Source organism: Falco biarmicus, chromosome 14 (genome assembly GCF_023638135.1).
Source record: "Falco biarmicus isolate bFalBia1 chromosome 14, bFalBia1.pri, whole genome shotgun sequence".
Taxonomy (NCBI): domain Eukaryota; kingdom Metazoa; phylum Chordata; class Aves; order Falconiformes; family Falconidae; genus Falco; species Falco biarmicus.
In genome coordinates this window covers 16,380,661-16,408,158 of record NC_079301.1, presented here as the reverse complement: position 1 = coordinate 16,408,158, position 27,498 = coordinate 16,380,661, and the positions used below count along the sequence as shown (strand labels likewise).

Here is a 27,498-nt window from a genome sequence, read left to right as displayed (position 1 = left end):
GACGGGGCAGGCTCGGAGCCTCAGACACGCACGGGATCCAGCCTGACCGCTCACACCCACAGCACATCAGCCGGGACCCCCACCCAGAGCCCTCTCCCATCACTAGCCCCCTGCGTACCCCCCACTCAGAGCCCTCTCCCATCACTAGCCCCCTGCGTACGCAACACTGCGGGCATCACAGGGCTCTCCAAATATCATAGGGATTCCCTACGCCAGCCCCACCGCTGAGCTCGGCTGCGGTGAGACGCCCGGGTGGGCACACAGCCCACCAGGTACCCCCCACCAGCCCCACCGCAGGGCTGCACCCAACTCACCTGAGTTACCGTTCATCTCCCCAGAGCTGTCTCTGCGATTCAGCTCTGCTATTAACTGGGTCTTCACAATCACACACCATTTACATGTCAGCGATCCGCTGCTGAAGCACTTTGTCTTCAGTATTTTAGGGTTACCTTCTGGGGGATTTCTCACACATGGATGTGATGTGACGAAAAGCAGAGGCTTAGCTGATAACAGGTTAGTAAGTGATTTATAGTTGCAGGAGTGCATTACAATACAAAGGTGCTATCAGCATATCAGAAACAAGGTAGGGGTAATTTCTTGACTCGCTTGACTCTTACCAGTTTTGAAGAGCTGATCAGACATTCATATGCACCCATCAGTCAATCTTTAAAATCTATCTAGAAATACAACATTAGTGAAAAACATACAGGTATGCTTGGACGAGGTAAGGCCACTCTGAAAATCCATTTGTCCCCAACATGCCCACAAGTCACATCTCCTTATTCACACACCTGAAATAAGCCTCAGTATTATTACCTGCACTGTGCTGATGGGGAAACTGAGGCACGGAGAAGCATGTTCACTAGGCAGGTTGACTAGAGAGCCAAAGGCATTTACAGCCTCAGTGTGATGCAAGAGCCACCAGATCTGCTCTCTACAACCTTAATTCTCGCTATCCATGCTTGTATTTCTTCTCTAAGAAGAAAACCAATACGAAGCACCACTGCAGCAGAACTGAGCAAGCACATTTAAGAGACTAGCTGTAGGGTACATCAATGTTGAGTTCTAGGTGCAAGGCAGGCCTTACTTATCACAAACCTTTCTGCAAATCTCTCTCCGTAGTCACAGACTTCTTGCATCGATCTGCCACTGCCTCATCCCGCTGTGACCTGGCTTAACCAAGCAGTTTCTGAGATTTACTTATTTCCACCCAGCAGGGTCATAAATGGTACAAAACCACGCACATAGAGCCGTGTAAACCAGCAGGCAAATCCTGTGCTGAGCCAGGGTGCTGCAGCTAGGGCAGGAGCTCAGCTGGCGTGGACATGCCTCGCTGGCTGCTGTGATTCACTCACAGGCTGCCACAGCCCGAGGCTGGTGGGGCACGCCGAGGGCAGAGCCACCTTCCCACGCAGACATGGGCTTTAAGGCACTTGGATGGGGCTCTTCCACGGCTGTACTTCCACAAAGGAACCGGAGCAATACCCCAGGTCCTCGGGTATAATACCAATGATCTTTTATTGTCCAAAAGCTCCCTGCACTGGTCAGAGGACTACCAATGGCATTGCCACTGGCAATAACCTAGTGGTCTCACAGAGGTTCCTACCTACAGGAACTAATCTGTGGCTCCCAGATCACAACAGCTGGAAGTGGGAAAATCACGGGTTGTGTGCACAGTGCTATTCTGCTGGTAAATTCTGAGCAGCACAGTAGGGCTGGGTCTATGCATAGGAACTAAAAAGTAGTTTAATATAAAAATAGAGCTTTAAGAATAGCAAAACATGACAAGGCTTATGGCTCTGAAATATCTAACACATTTAAGAACTGCGTTTTTCAGGAAATATTTCAGTTAGAGAACTTCAGGAAAACCAGTTGTCAAAGCCTGAAATAATTCACATACACACAGGAACAACACAGGAGAAAAGGGGGAAGATTTTCCAGTATGCACTTAAGTTTGCAAGATTGTCATTCCAGTGTATTACAGTTCATTTCGCACACTGCAATTCTCTCTTAGCAAAATCAAAGTTGCAGCAGCATATTTTCATCTCTACACCAAAGATTCATATAAAATCATTATTCTTAAATAAGTCTCAAGAATAAAGAGTGGATTCTGGAGTGTGACTGAACTGAGACTAATTCTGCATTTGCAGAATGCCACGTCCATACGGTATCACTGAAAAAAAAAAAAAAAGATGTTTCAGTAGAAATTCTTGGACGTTGTATGTATTCTGGTCTGTTTATCACATTTGGCTGACTCACTATCTCAGATTACTTAAAAAAAATCCATTTGAATTTTCTTGATATTTATAATGCAGTTTATACTCTCATCTCAGTTATCTTGCCTTTCTGCAAGTGGTTTTATCTCAAGATGGCTATTCAATATTGAAAAGCACCTAGAATAATGTAATTTCAAGTTCAAATAGCGTTTTCAAACTAGTTGCATCTCTCCTCTTCAGTATATGCTCGCTATTCATATTATTTATATCCACTCAACAAATGAGATACAAGATTTATTCACCCCAGCACTGGTGTCTCAGTACTAAAACCATGCAATCCGCTGAAACGCTGGTACCTGTAGCTCAGCATGTCTTTCTTGCAAAGTTCCTTAAGAAAGGTAGTATGTATATCTGCAATGGACACTCTGATGTCAGTTTTCAAAAGCTGATTTCCTTGGTTCAAAATTTTCCCTTCGAAGGAGCTTTAATTCTCTCAGTTCTTGTGGCTGTAAACTCTGGTCCACCCCAGGAGTTAGCTTGTAATTTAAAGGGGATTCAATATAACCGTTCCTGTACAGACAGACCCGCTTGCAGAATTCAAAGGTGCTAAACATAACACCGAAGTATGGGACAATCTGATAAAATAATAATAAAAAAAGCAACATAAGATAAAAAAAGCAGTATTACACTCACTAGTAGCATTCTTAGCTTAGATGTTTTATTATAAAAGGAAACTTCGGGGACTTCACATCTGATCTGATCTGATAATAGAGCTATGCTCGTTTATATAAAATCAGAGTCCCACCTCTCACTAGGGTGGCACCTGCAGCATGCTAAAAGTAGGAGTTCATTATTGGTAGATAACTAATTTAACAATATTGTGCGGAACAAGGTCTGTGCTAGCCTATAGATTATCACAACTTGCCAAATACTTATGCAAATCCTAAGCAACCTCAGCAAATCCTGGTAGGAAATGTGGGATTTACTCTACATACAGCAGACTGACTGAACAACTTTCTTCTTTTGCGCCATGCAAAATTGGCAGCTCTGGTGCCATGTGGCTTTATACCAGCCAAGGCAGAGCCAGGCACAGGCAGGCCGTCACAATCAATCATATTGTCACTCAACTACCACTCCCTAGCTGTGCTGTAGTACTCCATGTAGGTAATCCTTACTGCAGCGCTATAAAATGCATTTATGTAAACTAAACTACCTTCTTTTATTTCATGCTTTTAACTCAGCAAGGGCTGCAGTAACCGATATGGATGCATTAAGTAGCTGGTCAGATGTACTGCTTTTGACTTCCGAGGAAGTGGCTTGTACACACACAATTTTCTCTACAGCTTGGTACTACATGCCAAATTACTGAAGCTCAGCTGAGAAGCAGAACTTGTTTAGCTGTTGTAAGAGGATCCCTCGCAATCGCCCATCCATACCCTACCTTGTGTGTTAGCAGCACTCCCTTCTCTAAGGACATTTAAACGGAAGTAGTGACATCTAGCAGCCAAGTTACATTTGGGGAAGTATGCCCAAACTCAGTTCCAGAGCTGGTTTATAACCTGCCTGAGGTTATACCTGTTCTGTCACAGACTGTCATCTATAAGCTGCTAATAAGTTCAGAGGCATGTCATAAACTTTATAATCCCAACGGTCCAAAAGTGTGTCTCAATTACTTCAGGATAGTCTTTGACAGGGATGAAAGCAAAACCTCACCTTGAGCAGACTGGGTGTGAGTCCACTCCAAAGTCCAAGCACACCTTTGTTCTTCACAGTCTGCCGAAAACAGTCAGCCATGCCAGTAAAATGGACATCAACCGCTCCATAGTGGGGAAGCCAAGGACTCTGGGCCTGTTCAAGAGACACCCAGAGGGGTTTAGAACAAGCAAAGGAAAACCAGAGTAGTTAAAGATAATTGTTTTCTCCATTCTGGTACATAAGGAACACTTAATACCAGGTTTCAACAAACTGATCTGGATTCTTCCATTAACCCGGCTATTTTGCCTTGAAATACAAACAAAAAAGGGAGGGAATTCACTCTCTGATAGGCACAATGGAGAAAGAGCAGTAATTTCACACAGCACTGCCTTTTGTGCCATGTCACTACTAGAAATAAGTCCCACCCTTGCGAAGACAAATCATCCAAACCAGAGCCACATAAAGGCATCAGCCCCACGCCAGGTCTGAGGAGAGGTACTGCACATCGCTGGCAGTGGAGCAGCTGTGAGAGGGAACCTTGGGGCTGGCCCCAGATGCCACGCTGCCTTCCTGTAATTCTGATCAAAACAGAAGAGCCTGCTGGCTTGACTCTGGCTGCCGAGGCTGTGTCCGCACTGCAATGAGAAGGGCGAACTTTACTATGGGTTGAGTAGCAACAGCGCAACGGAAAGGAAAGGACAGAGATTTCAGCCTGAGCTGTCCAAGCCCACCAAGGGCTGTGGGTGAGCAGTTAGTGCCTGTACTCCCGTATCTCTGCTACATGGTTGGTGGATCCAGACTGGTTAAAGTTAGCTTGGGAGCATCCTGCTGGACTGCAGCTACGTTTCCAACTGCAGTATAGACAGTGTCAGTTCACATGGAAGAAGTGTAGTGGGTCATTTTTAACAGCAAAATCCTTCCTTCATTAATCTCCTACTGCGTTAGCACAGACAGGGTAACCTGACCTTGAATAATCCCATCCTCATCCATCTGTGCACATGCAGCCATGGGCTTACTTTCAAATCAGTTTCACTCAAATACATGGCAAGTGACACTTCCCAGTCAGGAGTGTGTGGGGACCCCAGGACACAGGTTGATGACTTGTGCATGCAAGTGGATCACCACAGGGCAGAAGTTTGATAAAAATGAATGGGACTTGTACAGTTAACTGACTGGTGAATATGGATGGCATTATCCCCTCATTGATCTGAAACACCATATGGTGTAGCATTTTTTCCCTCCTTGGCCAGACTAACCTAGAGCTGCTAAGCCTATAACAAGCCTCTCATAAATCAACAAGTGGTGATGACATTTTCTAGATGCCTCAGCTATAGCATTTCAAATACTTGGCAACGTAGATGATGGAAATGGAAACAGATAAACCTCACGCTTCAGATGTATAAGAGAAGTTGCTAATCAAACAGTTTAATGCTGTTGTGTTCCCTTGCATTACTGGTAAGTCTACTGCTACAATTGTGAAGCTAATAAAACAACCCTAATCATCCCACACACTAACTGCGTAGTCTTCTTTATGTATCATGTATCTTCACATATCATGATTTTTTTTCTCCCTTTTTTTTGTGCATGATTGAATACGCATGTGATGGCAGGTAACAGGTGAAACCATTCAGTTTCCTTTTGACAGGCCTTTGGGAGGTGATTTTGGGAAAGCAGCTGTCTGCACTGAGAAAGAAGGCAATAGGCTTCCACAATGTCCTGATTTGTTATCTTCTGGATCCCCTTTATCATGTCCTCACTCTTTTACCCCAGACAAGAGTAGGGCTGAGGATTTAATCCATTGTATTTTACATTTTAAGGAGAGAAGAGAAGCACTTGCTTCTCTCTGAACTTTCTCAACAGTGTACCTGATTTGCAAGACAGGGATTACATTTGTGGGGCAGAAAGTATTTCACCTGTTCTAATTGCTCATCCCCTTTGTGTCTACATTGGTCTTGCTAACTCCATGTGGCTACAGCTTTTTTCATAATTCCTAACTGTGGTGCAAGCTCCCACAGCTTTCTGTTTTAGGACTCAGAGACGCAGACATTATGGGATTTCACTGTTGTTGATTTTACAGTATGACCAGCACTGCCTTTGCAGGTAGTTCAAGGTAACGGACCCAGTCTGGCAGCCGAGGGTCATACACATATTCACTTATGCTCATTTGCTACAGGGAAGCTCAGCTGTCTGCTTGGTTCTGCTACTTAAGGGGTGTAAGGCTTTAAAAGTAATAGCAAAATCCAGCAGTGAGAAGGACATAAATAAGCTTTCAAGACTTAATCCACAATACTTGAGAAACTCCTGCACAGACTCTCATGACTGTACCGTGGAAGATGCTGAGTGCTGCAGCTGAGACTTCAGGGAACAGTTCCACTAAGGATGGTAATACTAGCTTAGAAGAGCACTCAGATAATGTAAGTATCCTTGAAAATGCAACAGCACAGAATCATAGAATTGCTTAGGTTGGAAAAGACCTTTAACGTTGAGTTCAGCCATTAACCCAGGACTGCCAAGCCCACTACTAAACCATGTCCCTAAGCACCGCATCTACACATCTTTTAAATACCTCCTGGGATGGTGACCCATCCACGTCCCTGGGCAGCCTGTTCCAACACTTGACCACCCTTTCAGTGAAGACATTTTTCCTAATATCCAATCTAAACCTTCCCTGGTGCCACTTGAGGCCGTTTCCTCTTGTCCTATCACTTCTTTTTTTGGGAGAAGAGACCGACCCTCACCTCACTACACCCCCCTGTCAGGGAGCTGTGGGGAGCCATCAGGTGCCCCCTGAGCCTCCTTTTCTCCAGGCTGAGCCCCCCAGCCCCCCCCCCGTGAGCCTTGTGCCCCAGCCCCTGCCCGGCTCTGGACACACTCCAGCCCCTCCACGTCCCCCTGGCAGTGAGGGGCCCAAAGCTGAACACAGGATTCGAGGGGCGGCCGCACCAGGGCCCAGCACAGGTGGACGGGCACTGCCCTGGCCCTGCTGGCCACACTGTTCCTGACACCAGCCAGGCTGCTGCTGGCCCCCGTGGCCACCTGGGCACAGGGCTGGCTCCTGCCCAGCCGGCCCAGCCAGCCCCCCCAGCCCCTTTCCCGCCGGGCACCTTCCCAGCCCCCTGCCCCAGCCTGCAGCGCTGCCTGGGGCTGCTGTGCCCCACGGGCAGGGCCCGGCACGGAGCCGGGTTGAACCTCACACAGCCGGCCTGGGCCCCTCGCCCGGCCTGCCCAGACCCCCGGCAGGGCCTCCTGCCCCCCCGCAGGGCAGCACTGCCCCAGCCTGGTGTCCTCCGCAGACCGGCTGGGGGTGCGCTCAGTGCCCTCATCCAGGTCATTGATAAAGATATCAAACAGGGCCGGCCCCAGCGCTGAGCCCTGGGGACACCCCGTGTGCCCCTGCCAGCGGGATGTCACCCCATCCCCCACCACGCTCTGCCCGGCCGCCCAGCCAGCTCTTAGCCCAGCGCAGAGCACACCCGCCCCGGCCACGGGCAGCCGGTGTCTCCGGGAGATGCTGTGGGAGACGGTGCCAAAGGCTTCGCTAAGGCCCAGGCAGACACCAGCCACAGCCTTTCCCTCAGCCACTAGGCAGGTCACCTTGTCACAGCAGATCAGGTTTGTCAAGCAGGTCCTGCCTTCATAAACCTGTGCTGGGTTGTCCTGTGCACGCTGCATGATGGTACTCAAGGTGATCTGTTCCATAACCTTCCCTGGCACTGAGGTCAGCAGTCATAGGAAAGCTGGATTCAAACCCTGTTCTGCTTTCTGGACTGTCAGCCAGTTTCCACAAGCTTTTTTGGTAAAGGAAGTTACAGGCAGCCAAGCAGCGAAGAGGGACAGGTTTATAAAACACTTTGGGAAAGCAGGAATGCTGTTAACATGCGATTCCCTTCCTTTTTAAGTCCCTTTGCAGTAGGCAGGGCATGATGAACCAGAATTAGCTGCATGAGTTTGACTTAATCCCTTTCATTACTGTATACATTGCAAAGGCAGACATCGAAGGGTTTGGTACAGTACTCCTGCCTACAACACCACGACAGGCGACAAGCACACTCAGGTTCCAGTAAGATTCTGCACGCAGTAAATACATCCAGCAGGCAGTTAAAAAGGAACAGGTAAGTCAACCCCCCCAGATTCCTAATATGCCCAGAGACACTGACCTCTTAAGAGACTTACTGAAAGATTATTTATAGTAACATTCCCCACGGTTACAGCCATTTTCAAGATTCCAGTCTGTGGGGTGAGGTATGTTTTGATGGTCTTTCTGTTTTACAGAGGCAGTATGTTTCTAGGACCCTACACAAAGTACCAAGTAACAATTGTCCACAGACTCTCAGACTCACCTGCTGCAAAAGGAAAACTAAAAACTGTATCAGTGTGGAGTTAAAACTTCAGTATTTTGGAACACCTGAACAAAGTTAAAATGTATTAATAAAAGAAAAAACTAAGAAGGCATTTCATTTGGCAGTTTTTAATGACAAAAATAGCTGTGGGTTTTGGATGGTTCTGCATCATCTAAGCATGTCTACAACACTGCAATTCTCACAAGCGCCCTATGGCACCAGATCCAGAAAATGGAAGTAACGAACCAGATCAAACTTGTCTTTCTACCTTTTTTTGCAGAAACTTACTATGACATACAAATCAAACAGCTCATCTCATACCAAAAAGATCAAGTTCATGACAGAAGCGTTTCATGCCATGCACCTCAAATCATCTTGAGTTCTTTTAACACCCCTTGACACTGTGGGCTGCTGCTGCGTGGAAACCTGCATGTTATGAAATTTTTGAAGACTTCCTTCCCCTCTAGTTACGGCTGTCTCATACTGCAGAAGCCTGGAGGAACAGTACGGCCCACTGCGCTGATTACAGAGTGCCAAGTTGTTAGTCACAGTAGTTACAGTGGGGCTAAGTTGCTAATCTTTTTACTTCTAATGGACAAAGGGTTCTCTAAATGATTAAAGAACATCACATGCAGAATTGGCTCCATTTGGTCTCTTACAAGCAGTCTTTTAGTATCCAGAGGCCACCAAGTCTATTAAGTCATAGAATATCTCAAGTTGGAAGGGACCCATAAGGCTCCTTGAGTCCAACCCCCTGCTCCTCGCAGAAGCCTTACTAAAACAGTTAAGTCTTTACAATCACAGCGAAGAGTCTGAAAACATGAGTGAAGTGTACCATGAAGGTTCAAAACCAAACAGCACACAAAAAACCCAAAGAAAGCCTTTAGTTTTTTAAACTAGTGTCTTTTCAGTCAATCGCATAATTCTGTGAGTCTGACATGATTTGAGATTTGAATTTGGCAACAACAGAAGTCAAGGTGCCAATTTAAAGCTGTTCTGTTTTAAGGGGTCCTGACAGAGCACTGTGATACAGCCCCAAATTTATATCTATGTTCTATTTTAACAATCTAAACCTGAGAGACATGTATAAAACCCCCACACAACTATAAACAAAATATTTAAATAAAGGTGCAGTGTAATGACAAAACTCAAGTTAATTGTTAAAGTTAATTGTGACCTGAAGGGTCTTCAGACACCATCCCTCCCCACTGTCTGCATCATGAGGTGACTGCCAGAACAACATAGTTGTCTCATTTTGGGAACTAATCTCACAGATTCTTATAAAGACTTTCCCTTCAATGACCTCTCCCAGCCCCTCTCTTCCTCCTCCTCTCTTCCTCTTAGGATTGAAGGATGGATGTAGTTCACCACAGCTGCAATGGGAACCATGCTCATCAAAAGATCAATCACTTGAATCTTGTCAAGATTCATACAGCCGCACAGGGACCAAGCAGAGAGACCACCAGGTCAGGGAATGGCAGACACGGTGGTTAGGCCACTTGAGACTGAGCCCAGAGCTGTGCAAATAAAAAGCCCACTTGCACTTCAGAACATTTTGGTTTGCACAACTATTTGAATTTACATCTAACAGAGACTATCTGGAAATACTTCCCTCTCAATTCACGTACTTCTCCCCTTTCCTCCCTGTTCATAAAGTTTGTTGGTACAAAGATTTGCTATTTATTGATTTTTTGAGTATGCAGTACTGTTTGGCATGGAGTATGAAAGATCAACTAACAGCGAATAGCTGCCATAAGTGATATGTGACCCTGATGGTAGATATAGTAACATTTCTTCTTATTTGTATATTTTCAACAGGTTTGGGTGTCCTACACTTCCAATCAATTAAAAAAAAAAAAAAGTATAGGAAGGCACTTTACAACACAGCTCAAGAAGAATTCTCGCTCTAATCTGGAAGCTAAAATAAGAAGTCTTTGCAGTCTGGGTTAATAAGGACACATCCAACAGGCAAGCGTAACTGTAGTTCAAAGGAAACTGAAGGACAGTTTGCTGTTTTCATTCAAGCTAATGCCACTGCAGTCAATAGAAATTTCACTCAAGTGAAGGCTGAATCCTTGAAAGAATATTTCACTGCACTCAAATAAAAAATAATTAAAATTTAAATAAATACTAATATTAGGGGGGAAAAGCATGCATTCTCTTGGGCTGATTAATCCTTTCTCCTGAAGGACAGCCCTACCTGGTAGTCATTGTCTTTTCTGTGTCAGTGGTTTGGTATAATGCTGACTTACCCCTGGCTACAGTGCACCCAAAGGTATTCAGGCATGTAGGAAGGCAAACGATGACAAGTTATCAGGAGGCAATCGGCTGGAGAGCAGCACAGCAGAGCAGCTGACCTCCAGCTTCCTGCACTCCAGGAACATGGTGTCCTTTTCTTCTGTAACCTGAACTGGGGCCAAGACATCTCACCTTTCTGAGATCAACGGCACCGAATGAGCAAAACACTTTAATGCTTGCTCGAAAGTTTGACTCTTAGCTTTAAATACATTATCGACAGGCCTGTGTACACTGAGGCTTCACAGGTTGCTGCAGAACCCCTCCTTTGCTACCGAACCAAAGCTTTCCTTGCTTTTAACACCTGCGGTATGAAGAAATCTCTGATATAGAATATAAGTCGTTGGGGTTTTTTTCCCCCTCAAGGCAGTGCAACCCCCTTGCATGGACATCTCTGGGTGGTTTCTGAATGCCTCGTGGTGGTTCAGCTCAATCCTTACAAATGGGTGTACCATTTTCATCATGTACATTAGCACTACTTTATTTAATGGTGCAAGCCCTTAGCCAAACTAGCTTGGTGCCACACTTCACACAATGAATAGCAACACTAGTTCTCACATCTCCAGCTGTCTGCATAGGAGCTGAGGAGAAAATTAACGTTTTACAGGATCAGGGCTTTACAGAGAATGTATTTCCATTGGCCTTCTGTGTATGAGGCAAGGAATTACACCAAATCAAAATAAATCAGATATAAAAGAGTGTCCATAAAGTTTTAGCTCCTTTTCCTAGCGTATTTTGCATAATTAGTCACAGGCACATCATTTTAAGCACAGACAAATGGATACAAGGCTCTCCTGTGCAACTGATGCAAAAGTACTCATGCTAGGGGTAACACTGACAGCTATCACTCTGGAGACATTACTGTCTCCCTGCTGAAAATCACAGCTGTAACAGCTGTGTGTGCACAGCGGCGTACCCTGACCCGTGCCAGGCCATGTCAGTTGGGTGAGCTTACCAAGTTTAAAAAGGTGGGCTAAGTTAACCCATCTGATTTGCTCCAAAGCAGATTAAAGAGCTCTCACTCACACCACACTGATCACAGAGCTGCGGAGGCTGTAAGAGGATGGTGGCCATACTCAGGTGGCACTACCAAATCTAGGACTGGGAGCGTGGTGGCTGCTTCGGTATCTGGGAAAATCATTCGGACAGAACTGCATTCTGCCCTCCCTCAGACCTCCTGCATTTCAGATGGGTACAGTGTGTTTTCCTGCTTTTCTTCTGCACACCACTGTGCTGCAGTGCTAAGCTACTGCTGTAATCCACCTCAGAGTGAGTATTATGTACTTATCACACCACAGCTCCTTGGATGAACAGGGTTAAAGACACTAGACATAGCACAAGCTGTCACCCAGTCCTGCTTCCAATTCTTGATTTACAATTTTTCCCTTTTAATCAGTTTTTCCACTGGCACTGTTCAGTGTTTCAGCTTCACAGGCAGTCTTCACGATTCTCTCCTGTGGAAATCTGGGGATCCATGAGAAATGCTTTTGAGGTTTGTTCAGATGCACAAAAGTTGCTCTAGGCTGTTACAGAAGGTAAAGCCCATGTTATGCTTGGCAGCTTTTTTCAGGCAGTGTCTCAACCATTTACTGGACTAAGTACTTCCCAAAGCAGTAGAGCACTATTCCACAGCAGCCTCAGAGAAAGTGGTATAAAATATCTTAGCAACATCAGCAAAACAATAAAAAACACTATTGCTCAAAGCATTGAGACATAGGGAAAAAGAGAAGGAAGGAAAGGATTTTACCAAAACCAGAATCTGACATCTATTAGCTATTTGCTAACAATCAGAGGAGCCATGCTGGTCCCAAGTTCAAGTATCACCCAGGGCGTGGGGTGCTGGCTGATGCCTGAACCCCAGCAGCAAGAAGGGGAGCATAATACCACAGAGAAAAGTCAGAAAACTAAGAACTCTCACTGCATCTCTCTCAGGTGAAATATTTTTGGAGTCTTGTCTCTATCTGCACTTGTTTTCACAAAACTTGAAGGAAGTTTCTCTGAAACCTCCACTCTTCCGTCAAGTTTGGTTGAAGTTGGACAGCAGGATCAAAAGTTACTGGGGGCAAGGACAGACAGCTAGCAACCATCTAAGCCTTACTTCCACAGGAAATCTGATTAGAAGTTGTAATATTGCTCCTTATTTGCTTCCACACTATGGAATTTGCCACTCTGTATGGCCAAATGGCTCCATCTCTGAAAATTTTCAAGTCTCAGGATCCCATGCCGTTCACTATTAAAGAGTCTCCTTGCATGAAGTCTCAGAGCACGTATGCTTTTGAGATGTCGTGTGAACCACATGACCCAAAAAAGATTTCTTATTTTTAAACTGGGTCATGTCTCCAATAACTTTCATATTCCCAGCTGACAAGGACAGAGATCTCACAAACAGCAGTGACACCACAGCCTGAGAGCTTTCAGCGGCTGCCAGGCCAGCACCAGTGACCATCTCCAATGACAGAGCACTCTTTGCAAGTTACTCATGTTTAAGCAACACAGGAGCACTCTCTCTTCATTTCAGCAGAGAGAAGGTGCTTTTCTAACAAACATTTATAATTTTCTTTTCCAAAGCTTAGTTTACAACCCAGCATTCTTGCTAAACTGACTTTCACCAGGCAGGGAACATAGTAAGGTGACTATTTTTAAATAAATACTTAAATAACAATGCTACTTTTAAAGAGAGTCTTCACTATCTCCTTTAACTGACTTCAGACTAGAAATGGGCCAACAGGGCATAAGATTGCATTTACTTTAAACAGGCTACCTCACAAAGGGAATGACTGCTTAGTTTTCTCCAGGTTACTGAGAACTCATAGCATTTACATCATTTACAACAGATTTCACATTTGCAGAGCAACTTGTGTTCCAAAGAACCAAAAAATAAAAAGCCAAACAAAAAACCTTTGCACAACACATTGCAGATTTATAGGCAGCCAAGGCCTAACTGATTCACTTTTGTCACTGAAAAGAGGCCACTTCTTGGGTGATGCATGGCAACAGCCTACACTAACCAAGAACAGTGAGCCTGTTTGTTTATGGCAGCAGAGGGAATTCAAAGCCTGGATTTTAAAACAGAAAGATCACTACTGAGCAATGCTTTCCCCAGAGAAATGTCCTCACAACTTGAGGATGCTATGCAGTCAACACCAAAAATGTGCCGAATCCTGCAGTATACTAAAAGTATATAGCAGGTGAGGAGTAACTGCACAGCTGGTGGAGTATCTGTGAAACTTTAGGGTCATCTTTGTGCATCTTGCTTAACAAAACTACCAAAGTCACGGGTCAATTTGGAATGAAGGTTGAGAAAGGCCAGCCAGGAGTATCTGAGCCTACCTCTGAGGGTCATGTGCACAGAGGGAAGTGCCAGACTTGGGTATTAGGTTTGCGCTGACCATTTGCATGTTTGTAGATTTTTCAGTTCTACACATAGTCTAGGATCAGTGTCATTCTAATAATAATCTTCTGTACAGCATATAACAGCTCTAAATTCATCTTCCCTTACTGAAATGCCACAGCTCAGTCCAATATGCACTTATAAAGGTCATTATAGGCAAAAAGATGATGTGGGGAAGTGGAAACATACTACCAGTACTTCTCTTAAATTCAGACTCATTCATAGGCAGGTATTTCCCTGCTGAAGGTAAAAAAAAAATTGAAGGAAAAAAGTGTTCTTGTATGCAAGTTAAAGTGCTGTACTTAAGTATTGTTTAGATACCAGATTTAACAAAGACCATGCCATTGTGAGGTAAGGAAGGAAAGCCAAGAATAACATATGTCAGAAGGACATACAGATCAGTAAGCTTTTTTTCAGAAACTGATACAGCGTAAGAGTGTGTCAGGAAAGCATTTGATATAGAACAACCCTTTGAATAACCCTCTCCTTCACTAATCCCCATCTACAGATGTACGAGATGTACAACAAAAGCCATATTTCCATGCTGAAACATGCATACAGTACCTCTTAATTCTCTAACATGCCAATCAGAAGCAAAGTGAAAAAAGGAAGACAAAGGAATAAAATTAGGATAAGCACAACACAGAGAACTCGCATATTCAGTAAGACTCACTCATATTAATTAACATTTCTTTTAAGAAAAACATTCAAGTATACTTAGCATACACAGCATCTTTGTGGGAAAAAAAAGTAAACATGATAAAGATAATTCTAATAGCAGAGGGGGAAGAAACCATGGTTACAGAGCAAATCTGACATCATAAATCACCACCAAAACACAGAGGAAGAATTGTTTACTGACAGTCAGCTCCTACTCCCACAAGATGTCAGTGACAAAAGCTGCCAACGTCAGAAGCGTAGGATTCAGATATGTAAAATGAGAAAGGATGAAACAAAATTATTACAACTGAGATTAAAAATAACACCTTATCCTTCCTCCCACAGCAGAATTCCTTTTCTAGTCTGTGCAAACAATTCCAACATTGTCTAGATGAGATGAATGGAGCTAACTCTTCCAAGACTGCCTAGCATGTCATGTGAAGATCTGTACCGGATATCCTGGTCTCAGGCTTGTACTCCATCCCAGAATCAGTGAAGACAGCCTCGTGCCCTGATTTCTCAGTTTTTGAAGCTCCTGAGATTGCCTTACAACCCCCCGGTTCCTGGTCGCCAGGTTCCCTGGAAAAGTCTTCTTTGGCAATATACTGCCTCTATGTGTCAGATCAGTGGGACAGAAGAGAAGGAAGAGGAATCTCATACTGACCTCCGCAATGTGCTGGGTTCCTCTTTGTACATTGCTTCAAAACAAAGCCAGCTTTTTCCTACACTCACTGCAGAGCGCTTGCACCAGGCCCATGGGTAGCTAAAGGCTTTGCTACACCCCTCTTATTATCAGCTAGGAAGGTGAATCACTGCACGGAGGCTGACCAGAATATGTTATCTGAGAAAAACCATGATCAGAAGTATCTGCTCCCTTCTTTTCTACAGAACACTTAAATGTCTTGAAGCTCTTTCCCCCCCCCTCCTTCATTCTCCCTCTTTCTAGGTCCCTTTGCATGGTACCTTTTCTGGTGCAGTCCTAGACATTTCTCCCTTCTGACCACCACCACTCTGCAAACTGCATAGGCCAACAAGTAAGCACAAAGCAGAGCTGATCCCTGCAAAGCTGGGCCATACCCTGGCATGCTAACCATGAAAAACAAACTTCTTGGATGACCTCACGTGAGTTCCAGTGAGCTCTTAGCATCAGTTTGGGTACAATTTTCAACAGGCATCTTTTCTGGACTAGCCTCCATGACTTACGTCATTTCTAGGACCAAACAAATTATGGGCTATCACACCTAAGCAGCTAGTTCTTCTGAAACATCTTTGCTTTCTCCCATGCCTTCAGAATAAATCACTGAACAGGAGGTGTTTCTCTAAGCTTGGAAAAATCACTATTCAGTTGTTGCAATGCATCTATGAGGAAAAAACCCCTCTCCATTGTTGAGCCTTTTTTCCATCCAAAGTATTTTTAGCATACCCACTTCCTACATATTTAGGCAATAAATCCAGTTCCCCTGTTTCTAGAGGTGCCAATCAGATGTTTTAAGCATCCCTTTGGTAAAAGAGTACAGCCTAGTGGCAGGAAAATGAAAGATGAACCTGTTCCACTTCCCTACTTGCCTGTCAAGACAAAGCTTGACATAGAACTTAACACCACACCAGCTACAACTGAAAGTTACTTTTGAAATGATTACAAAAACCTGAATGTTCAAGTAACTAATGTACTGACAGAAAATATTAAAAGGGAAACAGCACAGTAAATGCCTCACTTTTCTTTACTCTTTAGGGCAACAGCATTGCTGTGAGCCTAAGGATATCAAGAAAAAGAGGACTTGTAAGGAGTAATTGCTTTTGTTAGATCCACTGATAAAGCTGGAAAAAATGATCAAGTTTTCATGCTCAGAATCCTTCTCACCTGAGCCATTTTACGAGATACCTGATCAAAGGGCTCAGCTTAAAGCTTGACTTCTGAACACATCAGCTACATGAACTGGTCTATAAAAAGACATTACTCTCCTCCTGAGGTCCTCTGTTACGAGATGGAGAGAGGGCAACAAAGGCTTCTGTGCCACTGGATCTGAGCCCTGTCTGAAAAAGGGAACCTGGGGAGCAGGAGAGGGGAATTCAGTTCCACTGACGTTTTGCTAGCTTGTGACTTACGAACCAACTTGATGGAGGGGATGGGAACCTATATAATGCTGCCATACTAAATGACTGCTTTTTTTATAAGATCACAAAAGCTTCTTAAAAACCTGCAGTCCCATGAAATAGGCTAAAAGAACACACACATATGCCACAGCCAGAAGGCCACCAGATGATGACAGCTATTCACTGTTATTCTACTGATAAAGTTCTAATGAAAAGCCAACATCATCAAATCATCATGTTTTGTGGATATAAAATTATACTGTAACTGGTTTGTGGATATAAAAAACAGATTTGTGGATATAAAATTATACTGTAACTGCTTATAGTAACTTTCATGCTGCTGACGCCCCAGGAAATCAGCAGCACCAGCAACTGGGAAGTCACCTGTTAACCACAGGAGTCAGAAAGAACAAGGATAGTTCTGACCCTTCAGACTTAATACCGGCTGTGCAAGTTTCTTGTGGTTGCCAGTACGTAGATCAGGCATAAATGGCAGACACACAGGCTCTGAAAATGACATGGATCTCCTTCATCCTGCCTACCACCAAGGGTACTGAATGTCTACATTTGGCTGAAGGTTTGCCGATTCTGAACTGTGAGAATTTGATGGACTTACTATGAAAAAGAAAAAAAATAAAGCTAAAGAGACAGTCTGAGAGTATACACATATCCCATGCTAGTACTCGAACCCACCTTAAAAGTGTAACAGCACACTTCTGACAATAATTTTCAGACTTAAAAAAAAAAAAGAAAAAAAACTGAAACAAAACCCAATCAACCTAAAACAAAGTCTCTGTAGCCTACTGGTAAGAGAAATAAAGTGAGACTCATCATCATCTGGCTAGTCTTGTCCCAAGCTCCTGCAACAAGAACCTATAGCAAAGCACTAGTAACACAAATGCTCTGTACCTGCATCTTCCTCTTGACAGTCTCAAAGGGGAAAGAAAGTGTCTGTGCCACACCAGCTGCTACACAGCCATTTATGAAGTTCTGAAGAGGAGTGAAATGAACTATGGGTTCTCTCCAGATTTTGTCCAGATTTATGTAAACAAAGAATGAGCCTGCAGAAAATGGGACAGCACCTAGAAAGCAAACCAGACAGTTGTGTATCAACGCACTGTACACAAAGAAAACAGCGCTGCTCATCACATAACCTAGAAAGACGGAATGAGCTGACAGTTTATACCTTGCATTGCTCAAACTCAATATTTTGAAGAACTTCACTTTTTAGTCACTGGCTTACCACCAAACATCCATATTGTAGCAACTAGATGTGCTGATAGGGGCATATATTTACATATTAAAATGTGCACGTTGTTAGAACCATTAACTGCTTTACTCTTGTGACAGGTCAGCTCTTTCTCCAGGTTACCTCTTTTGTGACAAGCTCTTTCTCCAGCCCATACCAACCCTGGCAGTTGCACAGGTAAACAGTTTCTTCAGTCAAGCTGATGAGAAATACTTCTGTCCTCTTTTGCTTGTTTCCCGCTCTCATCAATTTTATAGTGGGATTATACATTATTATGATGATGATGCATTTTTTATAATGTCATGTTGTGAAAAAGTGGACTCAAAGTTTAATGGCATTTTTAAAAGCTATAAAGAGTAAATAAATAATTAAAAAGTCACTTAGAGAATATAACTAATCTTCACTTTTCACATCAGTTATACATTACTGCTTGTACTGGTTTCACTGAACAGCTAGGGAGACATTCTCACACCTACATAAGAATAAGGAAAACTCTGTGTGTGGATATATATGTTTCGGGGTTTTTTTTAAGAACTAAATGGTGGATATCTTGCATCCAAGCACACCTAGATCATCTATAAAAGAAGGAAATTTTGTTGAACACATAACCATACCTAGAAATCCTATGCACTCGGTAGTAATTTGAAGCAATAAAGCTGCAGCAGAGGTGATCAGTATTGTTGTGCCTTGTAAATCTACGGATCTTCTACAGAAGAATATTACTATTTGCTTTTGAAATCAAGTGAGCAAAAGAACGCACTACATAGCTGCAATAAACAATGTGCAATGAGGTGATTTTTCCCTAATATTATTTTACCTAATATAGCTGGTGAAACACCACGGTAGAGTGCAAGGAGTCCTTCTTGACGATAAATTTTGTAAAAAGCATGAAGAATTCCTTCATAAGATGGTTCCAGTCGGTTCTGCACAATGAGACGTGTTTTAATTACATCAGTGGGGTAAGTCACGATGGTTGCAACCATGCCAGCCAGACTTCCTGCCATGATGGCTCTCCAGTGGGAAATATGACCCAGCTCATCCGTGAAAAGTATAACAAGTCTAGAATAAACACATAAAAGAGGCACTATTAATGACAGTACAAACAACACATGAAAAATTATGGCAGATTATTCTTGATGTAAATGTACTTCTGCCCACAAGCCCCTTCAGCAGCAGGAGTTGACAATTTAACATGTATTCCATCCAAGACCTTGCTATATATAGCACCACACAAGCATCAGAACCTCTGTGAAACAGAACATGTGAATGAGCAAACATGATCAGAGTCCAAAACACGCACCGAAGAGCCCAAAGACATTTTGGGTTAATCCATGCTGCACAGAAGTTACAGTTAACAACTAAGTCAGGAACTGGAATATGTAACTCTGCAATTTGCTTTGATTTTAATGTTACTCAGCAAAAATACTTCCAGTACCTGAAAGAGCTTTTTTAGAGGCAGCTTGCATAGCTCTATCTATATGAACTCATATAACTTGAGCTGCGATATCATGGTCCAAAGCACCAATTCAACAATGACAAAACCTTCAAAGACTTGATTTACTTGTTTGTTTTGCAAGAAACTTCAAAAGTAGTCAAAAGACCACAGAATCCTCATATATATTTCCATCTACAGCAAAAAAATTACCATGACTTAAAACATGTCTGCAAGAAATTCCCTGATCATCAGTCATCAGTTAGAGACATTGGTCCAACCCCCCAGTCAAAGATGTCACGTAGGAAGAAATACACAGATAACTTCATCACAGACCTTCTGAGAACAACTGAACCTTCCTCGGTTGCTTATGTTGAGACAGAAATATCTACAGGGATACTTCTGCAGAGAAGACTTATTTCCAGGCACTATTATGCATGGGAGGTTAAGTCTAAATTCGGAATTTTGAAACTGAAGCACAGAATTTTAAAGGCTAACCTGCAACTCAAGCATTTGTGATGCATGGAAGGACTTTACTACATACCCAGGACACTCCTACACCAGGGAGAAGTGTCATGGAGACAGCAAGAAGCAAGTAAAAAGACTTGAGAGAAGACAATCTTAGCTGGAGGTAAAGAAATGTTATTATTCTATTTTGGAAGCATTAACTAAACCACCTAAACAGCAGATTTACATTTAAACTACACAACGTTACCATGTCCAGAACAAAATAATTTGCAAAGATTTACAAGTCACTGCTTGCTTAGTTGATGTTTTTTCACATAAGCATTCATTTCACACTGCATGATAGATCCCTGCATCTACTTGTCTCGTGCCCTGGAGAGAACCCAGAGCAGAAAGACGAGCCAAGCAAAAGCGAAAGGACACAAACTTTTTTTCCTATGTATCTTGTACGGTCCCTAAAGCAACACAGCCTTATTTTCCTGTGCAAGCACAAATGCGTGGAGAGCGTGCTGGGGTGTCTCTAGGCACCACCCAGAAGACATTTAAAACTGCACGGGAAGACAGAGTCTATGCACAGTAACTACAGAGTGCAGAGCCAGCTAACCCCCCCTGCCCCTGCTTCGCCCTGCTCGTTCTGCAACTGGCATTACTATTTATGTAAGTCACCAGGGAACATTTCTCTTTTTGTGTTTCTTGCCCTTATATGCACCATTCTCCCACTAGGAAATACACTAAAAAAATCCCCAAACAATGTATCAAGAGATACGGGTAGGCAGTTTTTATCTAACTTCCTGGTAGCCTCCTTCCACTTGTAATTCAAAAGAACACCCTGTGCAAACTAGAGACAAACTACAGCCTTGCAAAGGAAATAAATACACTGTTTCAACTGAACAAACAATGAAGTTAGTTATTTTGCTCCAAATCAACTGGTTTATAGTGGCGCAATACACTGACTCTTCTGGGAACTTTAAATTACATGTAAATCACTGTTACTGCCTCCCAATGCCATTATCCCTCCCCTCGTTTGACCACCGCATGCAGTAGAAGCAGAAGGACACTACAAAGCTGCCTGGTTCCAGGGTAGCTTCATCTGTCATTTCCTGAAAGGCACAGGCAGAGCTGGGAGGGTGACTCTTGCTCAGCCAGATGAATGACAAGCCCAAGCAGGCTCCGCAGCGTCAGCCCGGGCGAGAGCCTCAGCAGGCAGGATTGGCCAGCACGGGCTGAGCCCATGCTTCTCCCCACCCAGCATGGCCCACAAACTGGAATAATCCATCACCCAGCTGGGCAGAAATGTCAAGTGCATACCATGCACACAGCTGACCTCAATAAAAAAAAAAAAAGGAGAGAAACACAACCCTCGAAGTGGCAAGACACGCTGAACGAAGAGTCAGGCACGCCTTTTAAAGGCTAAAAGGTACTGGCAGCACAAGGGAATCCTAGGGAACAGCACGGGTCAGCAGACCTCAGTCAGCTCTGCCCGTGTTGACCCTGCTGCACCCTTCCAGTGTTTACCTTAATTTATTGTCTGTGTATTATCGAAAACAAGATCATAAAACAAATGATGACACATATTGACTTCAGGACTCATCAGATTTGCATAACAACTACTGCATAACAGGGTAAAATATTTGAATTACGATTTTGTGGCTTTTTTATTTTGATACAGACAACATAAATACTTGAGAGCATACAAATGAATAGAATAAATCGGTTGCAAAGCACAGATGTTGCAGTCACTTTTGTAGGTAGTGCTGCAACTTCATTGCTAAAGGAGTCTGGCTGAGCAGAAGAGATTTAACAGTGCATCAACCCTTCACAGTTTGGAGAACACCTATGACTTTACAGGCAGCTGCTGGCATGTCACAAGGCCCTCAGAGCTGCTACGTGCTGAATAAATCACCCCAATGGAGTTATTAGCCAGGGTACATGTCTGTGGGAAGAGGGGACACACCACCAGCGAGCCACCCAGATGAGAGACGGCACTGAAGTGCCCCCCTTGCCCTCCAACAGACGCGCCAGGCCGGAGGCAGCTCGCTCCCCTCCCTCCCCGCGGAGCCCCCCGCAGCCGGGGCCGGGGCCGCTCGCTTACCGGCGGGAGGCGGCGAGCTGCAGCGCGCTGTAGGGGAAGAGGCGGAGGCAGGCGGTGAGGTTGCCCTTCCAGAGGGCCCGCAGGCCCTCGGTGCGGCACAGGCTGCGCCCGGCGCCGCGCAGCCCCCGCCGGCAATGCCAGGTGCCCACCTGCGCCAGCACCGTCAGCAGCTCCAGCGGCGCCGTCAGGCTGAGGCTCAGCGCGCCCGCCAGCCCGGCGCAGCCCAGCCGCTGCAGCCCGGTCACCCGCCCGTCCCGCCGCCAGGTGGCCATGGCCCGAGGCCCGGCGGACCGGCCGGCGGCGCGGCGGCACTGCGGGCGCCGGCAGCGACACGGCACGGCCCGGTACGGCCCGGCGGGGCGCGGCCAGCGCGGGGGGCGGCGCCGCCAGGCTGGGGCGCCGTGACGCGGGGCGCTGCTCCCGCCCCCGCCGCGCTGCCCCCCCCGGGAAGGGGGGCCGGGGCCGCCCGGCATCGCGGCCGCGCTCCCGACAGAGGCAGCGCCGCGGCCCGGTGCTCTCCCTCGGTTGGCACGGCGTGCGCGGCCGCCGGTGCCCCCCGCAGGGCCGGTGCCCCCTGCAGGGCCGGTGTCCCCCCAGCAGAGCCGGTGCCCCCCAGCAAGGCCAGTGCCCCCCGCAGGGCCGGTGCCACCCCAGCAGGGCCAGTACCACCCCGCCAGCAGGGCCGGTACCTTCCGCAGGGTGCCCCGGGCCTGCGCGGGCCCACGCGAAGGCAGCCAACAGCACCCGCTGCTCCTGCTCCTATCTAAATCCCAATAGCATGACATTATTTGCATTTATGTAGCATTAAAACAACAAGCCCTGACAGCAGTGACCTAGGTGCAGCCAGGACACTTCCCTTCATCTTTAACTTGAAACACATTTTTGCAGTGATCGATTGCATCCATAGGTTACCGCTCTACGTCCCGCACTACTAGCCAAAAATACTGCTTCCTAACTAGTGAGTCCTGCTGCTGAAGCCCTGTGCATTCGTGCTGAAAGTGAGGAACTGAGTGAGCATCATTAATAAGATTTACGAGGTCAATTAGTTCAGGCTTTGCTGATGTGCTGCCAGAGAAAACGGGGAAAAGGCATGGGGAGGAGAGAGAAGAAAGTAGAAAGGAGGTACAGGAGTGACCAGGATCTATGGATCGAGGAGGTAACAGCTCGTAAGAAGGCAGTGGCAGCAATATACTCCAAAATGGGATGTCTGCTCTGTTTCTTGTAATAATAAAATAAACAAACAAAAGGTGCAAACTGAAACCTCAATTAGCCTACATTCAGTACCTTTTTACTTGTGGATCCAACAAAACAGTATAAAGATGCTCCTTAGCTCAACTTTGGCAAGAACGCTCTGCCACCAATCCAATAGAGTATTCCCAAATCAATAAAACAGCTAAAAGACATCTCTCTAGTTGCCAGGAACTCAACTATTTAAGGAAGAATTTGAAACAACAATAAACGGGTTATCAACTTGCTATACTTTAGTACTGCTTGGAAACAGAAGACTTCTAACCATAAAAATGTGACATTTCTTCTAGGCGTTTGCCTTTCTTGCTCATCTGCCCAAGAAAGACAAACCTCAGCTTAAGATTCTTCTTGAGCACAGTTTTTTTCCACCCAGTCTTCCCATTTCAACTACTCATTTTTGGTCAAGTTTTTACATACCTTGTTCTGGCTGATAAAATGAATCAGCAGATGACCTCAGCTTTCCACAGCACAGTCTAATCTGTGGAGAAGACGGTGGCTGGTGTGAGTTTGTCTGTTGTCAATTTTTTCTCCTGTGTAAAGGAACCTGCCAAAATAAAACCAGTCATTAAAAAAAATGGATGTCACTTGCAGGATATGAGATTACTAAAAATGAATGCTCTACATTGCACCTTCTTTTCACCATTTCTGCCAGCCTAATTGAGTTTATATTGTTTATGTCCTCCTTAGTTTCTCGTACTGTTCTGGATTGGTTTTGGTGGTTTTTGTTTCTGTTTTGGCTTGTTTTTTTCTTGAACACTGCAAATAGTTTGGTCACTATCAGTGCATTGCTTCAGGATAATACAGTTGTGGCTAGCATCAGAATTAGGCACAACACTGAAATCTGTCACACACTGGTTTTATTAGTAAAGGTGGTGTTGGAGCGTGCTGTCATTTCTTACGTTAAATTCCATTCTACTTTGACACTGCCTTCCTCGGGCATGTCAGTACCTAACTGTGTTTAACGTCTCACAGAAAACTTCTGAGATCAGGGAGGGAGAGTAAACAAAGCTGTCAAAGAACCATTTCTCTGCCCATGCCAAATATGAGTTAGAAAAGCTCTAAATTTAGCACTGCCCTGAGGTGTTCATTTGCCACTGCTTTCCAGGACATTTGCTGGAGACTCGTAGAGCACAACGTGTTCTTGGTTCGTTCCTTCATTGGTGGTGAAAGAAGAAGCCACTCCAGCAAGCAGTTGTGTTGTCCATATGACTGATAGTGAAAATTAGCAGATTTGCCTATGATAACCCACGATGTCTGTGACCAAGCCAGAAATAGAATCCTGTACTCCTACTCCTGTGACTTAATCACAAGCCTGCCTTTCTGTACTAAGAACGATTCACAGTGCCAGCTGGCTTTGTCAGGTGTAAAGCAGACTTTAAAAGAAGGAAGCAACCCAGAAACTTCTTCAATCTCTGGGTCTAACAAAAAGCTCACGCTAGAATTAATGCCATTGATACACATTCTAAGCATAGCTCAGAAATGTTATAAACCAGAATTATATTAAGAAGGATTGTATATTCTGGACCTTCTGTAGAAATTGTTGTATTTCCTCTAGCTGGACAACTTATGTTTTGGAAAACTAATTCTCCTTACAGCCAAAACATATCTGTTGGACTAATAACTTTTTTTTTTTAATGGCTTCTAAGCAAAACCATCCACTTATATATGAAGTATTTCTGAGGTAACCTTATTGTAGATTAAACCCATCATCACACAGGCTGTTTAGAAAGTCCTGACTGGGAAGTTAAACATGTTAGAAAAACAAAACAAAATGCCACCAGGTACTTTCTAATTACCTTAAAGAAATTTAAGTTCAAGTTTTCTGTGCAGCCAGCCAGTGGATGGCAGTATTCAACCCATCCTTCGGTTGCTTCTGACTAGAAAGTGGTCGTGTAGGTGAGCTGCTTCTCACTCGGTAACTGATCACATCAGTATCTAGGGAAAGGATATTTCAGCAGTCCACAAATTAGTTTCATGAGTCAAACCTGTAATGACAGCCATTTGCAACAAGCAACAGTTGTATCATTGTTATTTATGAAATAAACCTATGCAAGTTTCCTACTTTCCCTTGGAACAGGTCTTGGTGCTCTGTTTCAAAAATAAATACAAAATGGAGGTTTGGTTTTTCCTACTTACTTAAAGGTAGGGAGATATATAGTCTCAATATGAAAAGTTATTCTAGCTTTTAAATTACTCGAGCAGCATGTAACATCCAGGCATAATTCACAGAATGACGTTACCAAGCCACAAGCAGAACCATAGCCAAGATTCTTACTTGCACATACTTGAACATGCTTTATGTCCAAGACTTCTTCCAGCCATCTTCCTCCCCAGCCTATGCCTGAAGCTCCCAGAGAAAGCTTGTCTATGTGCACAGGTTGTCAGGCTTTAAATCAAACCCAGTTGAAATGTAGTAGAATGAAATGTAGAAAGAAATGAAATAATCTTATGATGTTGCAATGTCTGTGTGAGTGCCCCTGTGCCCTAAAGTTAATTCACTTCAAATCCACTTCCACTAAATGTGAATAACCCCAGAATAAGCAAATGAGCTGGATTTACACAGTCCTTTGCACCAGTTCTATCTAAACTGATTTTCAAAGACATCACATGACTTGTGCAGACTGGGTTTCAACTTTCCTGGTTGTCCAGTTCAAAGAAGAAGGTTTCTGTAAGAGCAGAGCAAATCTCGGGTCTGTACAATCTAGGTAGGTAAGAGATGGAATAAAGCCTAGAAGACTGCAGGTTGCAGAGAAAAGTGAAGTTATTCTGCAAGAGGGAAATGTGGGATAATTATGCCACTCGAGATCTCTTTCTAATGTCTCAGACGTATCTTTTGCATAAAACAAGATAGCTAATACTGGGTCAAAACTGCATCTGCAAAACAACTCCATATTTTCTTGCCTCTGTAAACATCAAACCCACTTCTGAAGCAATGTATTTGGTCTCCCATATTTTTTATAGCAATGATTTCCATAGTTTTATTATTTGCTGCGTAAAAGTGAATCAGTTCGTTCACTGTGTAAAAGTGAATTATTTTATCCGTTTTGGATGTGGCACTTTTAATTAATATGACATGGCACTTCTCAACATGAGAACATTGCCAGAGTGATTTCCTTAACATTAGCTTTCCCTGTCTCCTTTGCCAGAGGAAATACAACTTACTGTTCATTCACAGAGTAACTCACCATGCTCCTCCAGCAATGCTTTTGATCCTAGTAGACAGGATATTCTGCAGTTGCAAACGATCAGTTTCCAGTTGTTTGCTCCCTGAAACACAGAATACAAATTCGATTTTATTTACATTTAAATTTCCTCAATTATAGGTAACAAACTGGTTGTTTTTTTCTCCAACCAGGAGCCACAGTATAAGTTTTTTACTTACTTGTGTCAGGTAGTACCTCTGGTAGCAGAGATGCTAAGATGTGACAATGTTGGGTTGGAATGCATTGTGCTTAAGAAGGAAGACAGCATTCTTATGCCAGTCACAAGCCCAAGGAAATGAAACCAAAAGCCTCAAACCCACTGTGCTGGCAGCAAGAAAATTATAGATGATTGTGGCGGAGTTTAACAGAGCTCAATATAAAAGAAAATATAAACTATATTCATTGTTTGGAATTTCATTATTACAAAATAATTGCCAATAAAATTACAAAATGGAAATGTACTTTTTGTATAACCTCTCTCATAACAGGAAAAGCAAAACAGTAACAGCCATTGTCCCCTGAATCAGTAGGTGTATATCTTCTTATCTCCTATTTCTGTATCCCATACTCAGATCTTGAAATAACTTTGTATGACTACATTAAACTTCTTATCTACAAGTTAAAACATGGAAGTTTTTCAGCTTATTGCATCTTTGGAAAAGCATCAGGTACAGAGTAGGTGAATATAATGACCGTGCAGCTGCAAACTGATCACAAATTCCAGTTTGCCAGTTTGGATTTGGAAAAATACACATGGAAAGGAAAAAACCACAACTTAAGAGACAGTATCTTTGAAATCTAACTTTTTGTACCATTAACAGTTTTATCTTTTAAGTTAAACACAAACAAATGTCAGCTTCTAATAAGACTCCTAGAAAACCTTCCTGATGCAAGGGGAATCAACAACTGCGGAGAAGGCAACTAGACCCAAAAAATGTTTGTAGGTAAAGGCAGTATCTTTACCGTTTCAACTTGTACAGTGAGAATGCTTTTTGGCACAAGGTTGTAACAGAAATAAATGCCCTCCCACACTAAATAAATACACACGTAACAATTCTTTGCAGCTTGTAATTGCATAAATAGCAATTAGACCACCTGAGAAGTGCTTGGTACACACC

The 27,498-nt window shown here is 44.0% G+C and overlaps 1 protein-coding gene across 3 annotated transcripts; it reads right to left on the bottom strand.

The window, feature by feature from the left end:
- Positions 1-510: 510 nt before the first annotated feature.
- On the bottom strand, positions 511-22,298 carry SLC25A43 (solute carrier family 25 member 43). 3 transcript variants are annotated; one of them, XR_008825507.1, is made up of 6 exons: positions 21,930-22,298; positions 18,758-18,999; positions 17,601-17,773; positions 3,930-4,064; positions 2,573-2,851; positions 511-2,173 (listed from the first exon to the last, which is right to left on the bottom strand). XR_008825507.1 is itself a non-coding variant. In XM_056359931.1 (5 exons), exons 1-5 carry the CDS (start codon positions 22,199-22,201, stop codon positions 2,648-2,650), a joined length of 1,026 nt encoding a protein of 341 aa, XP_056215906.1. In that variant the 5' UTR covers positions 22,202-22,298; the 3' UTR covers positions 2,498-2,647. The 3 variants fall into 3 exon arrangements, 1 of the variants encoding a protein (XP_056215906.1); XR_008825508.1 differs by having other exon boundaries at positions 511-673; XM_056359931.1 differs by lacking the exon at positions 511-2,173 and having other exon boundaries at positions 2,498-2,851.
- Positions 22,299-27,498: the final 5,200 nt, after the last annotated feature.

Bases quoted from the DNA above. Each gene is read 5' to 3' on its own strand.
- SLC25A43 (XM_056359931.1), bottom strand. From the start codon at position 22,201: ATGGCCACCTGGCGGCGGGACGGGCGGGTGACCGGGCTGCAGCGGCTG. The intron at 19,000-21,929 runs GTAAGCGAGCGG...TGTTTATTCTAG, and splicing joins CAGCTCGCCGCCTCCCGCCG to ACTTGTTATACTTTTCACGG. The intron at 2,852-3,929 runs GTGAGGTTTTGC...TTATTTTATCAG, and splicing joins TCACACCCAGTCTGCTCAAG to ATTGTCCCATACTTCGGTGT.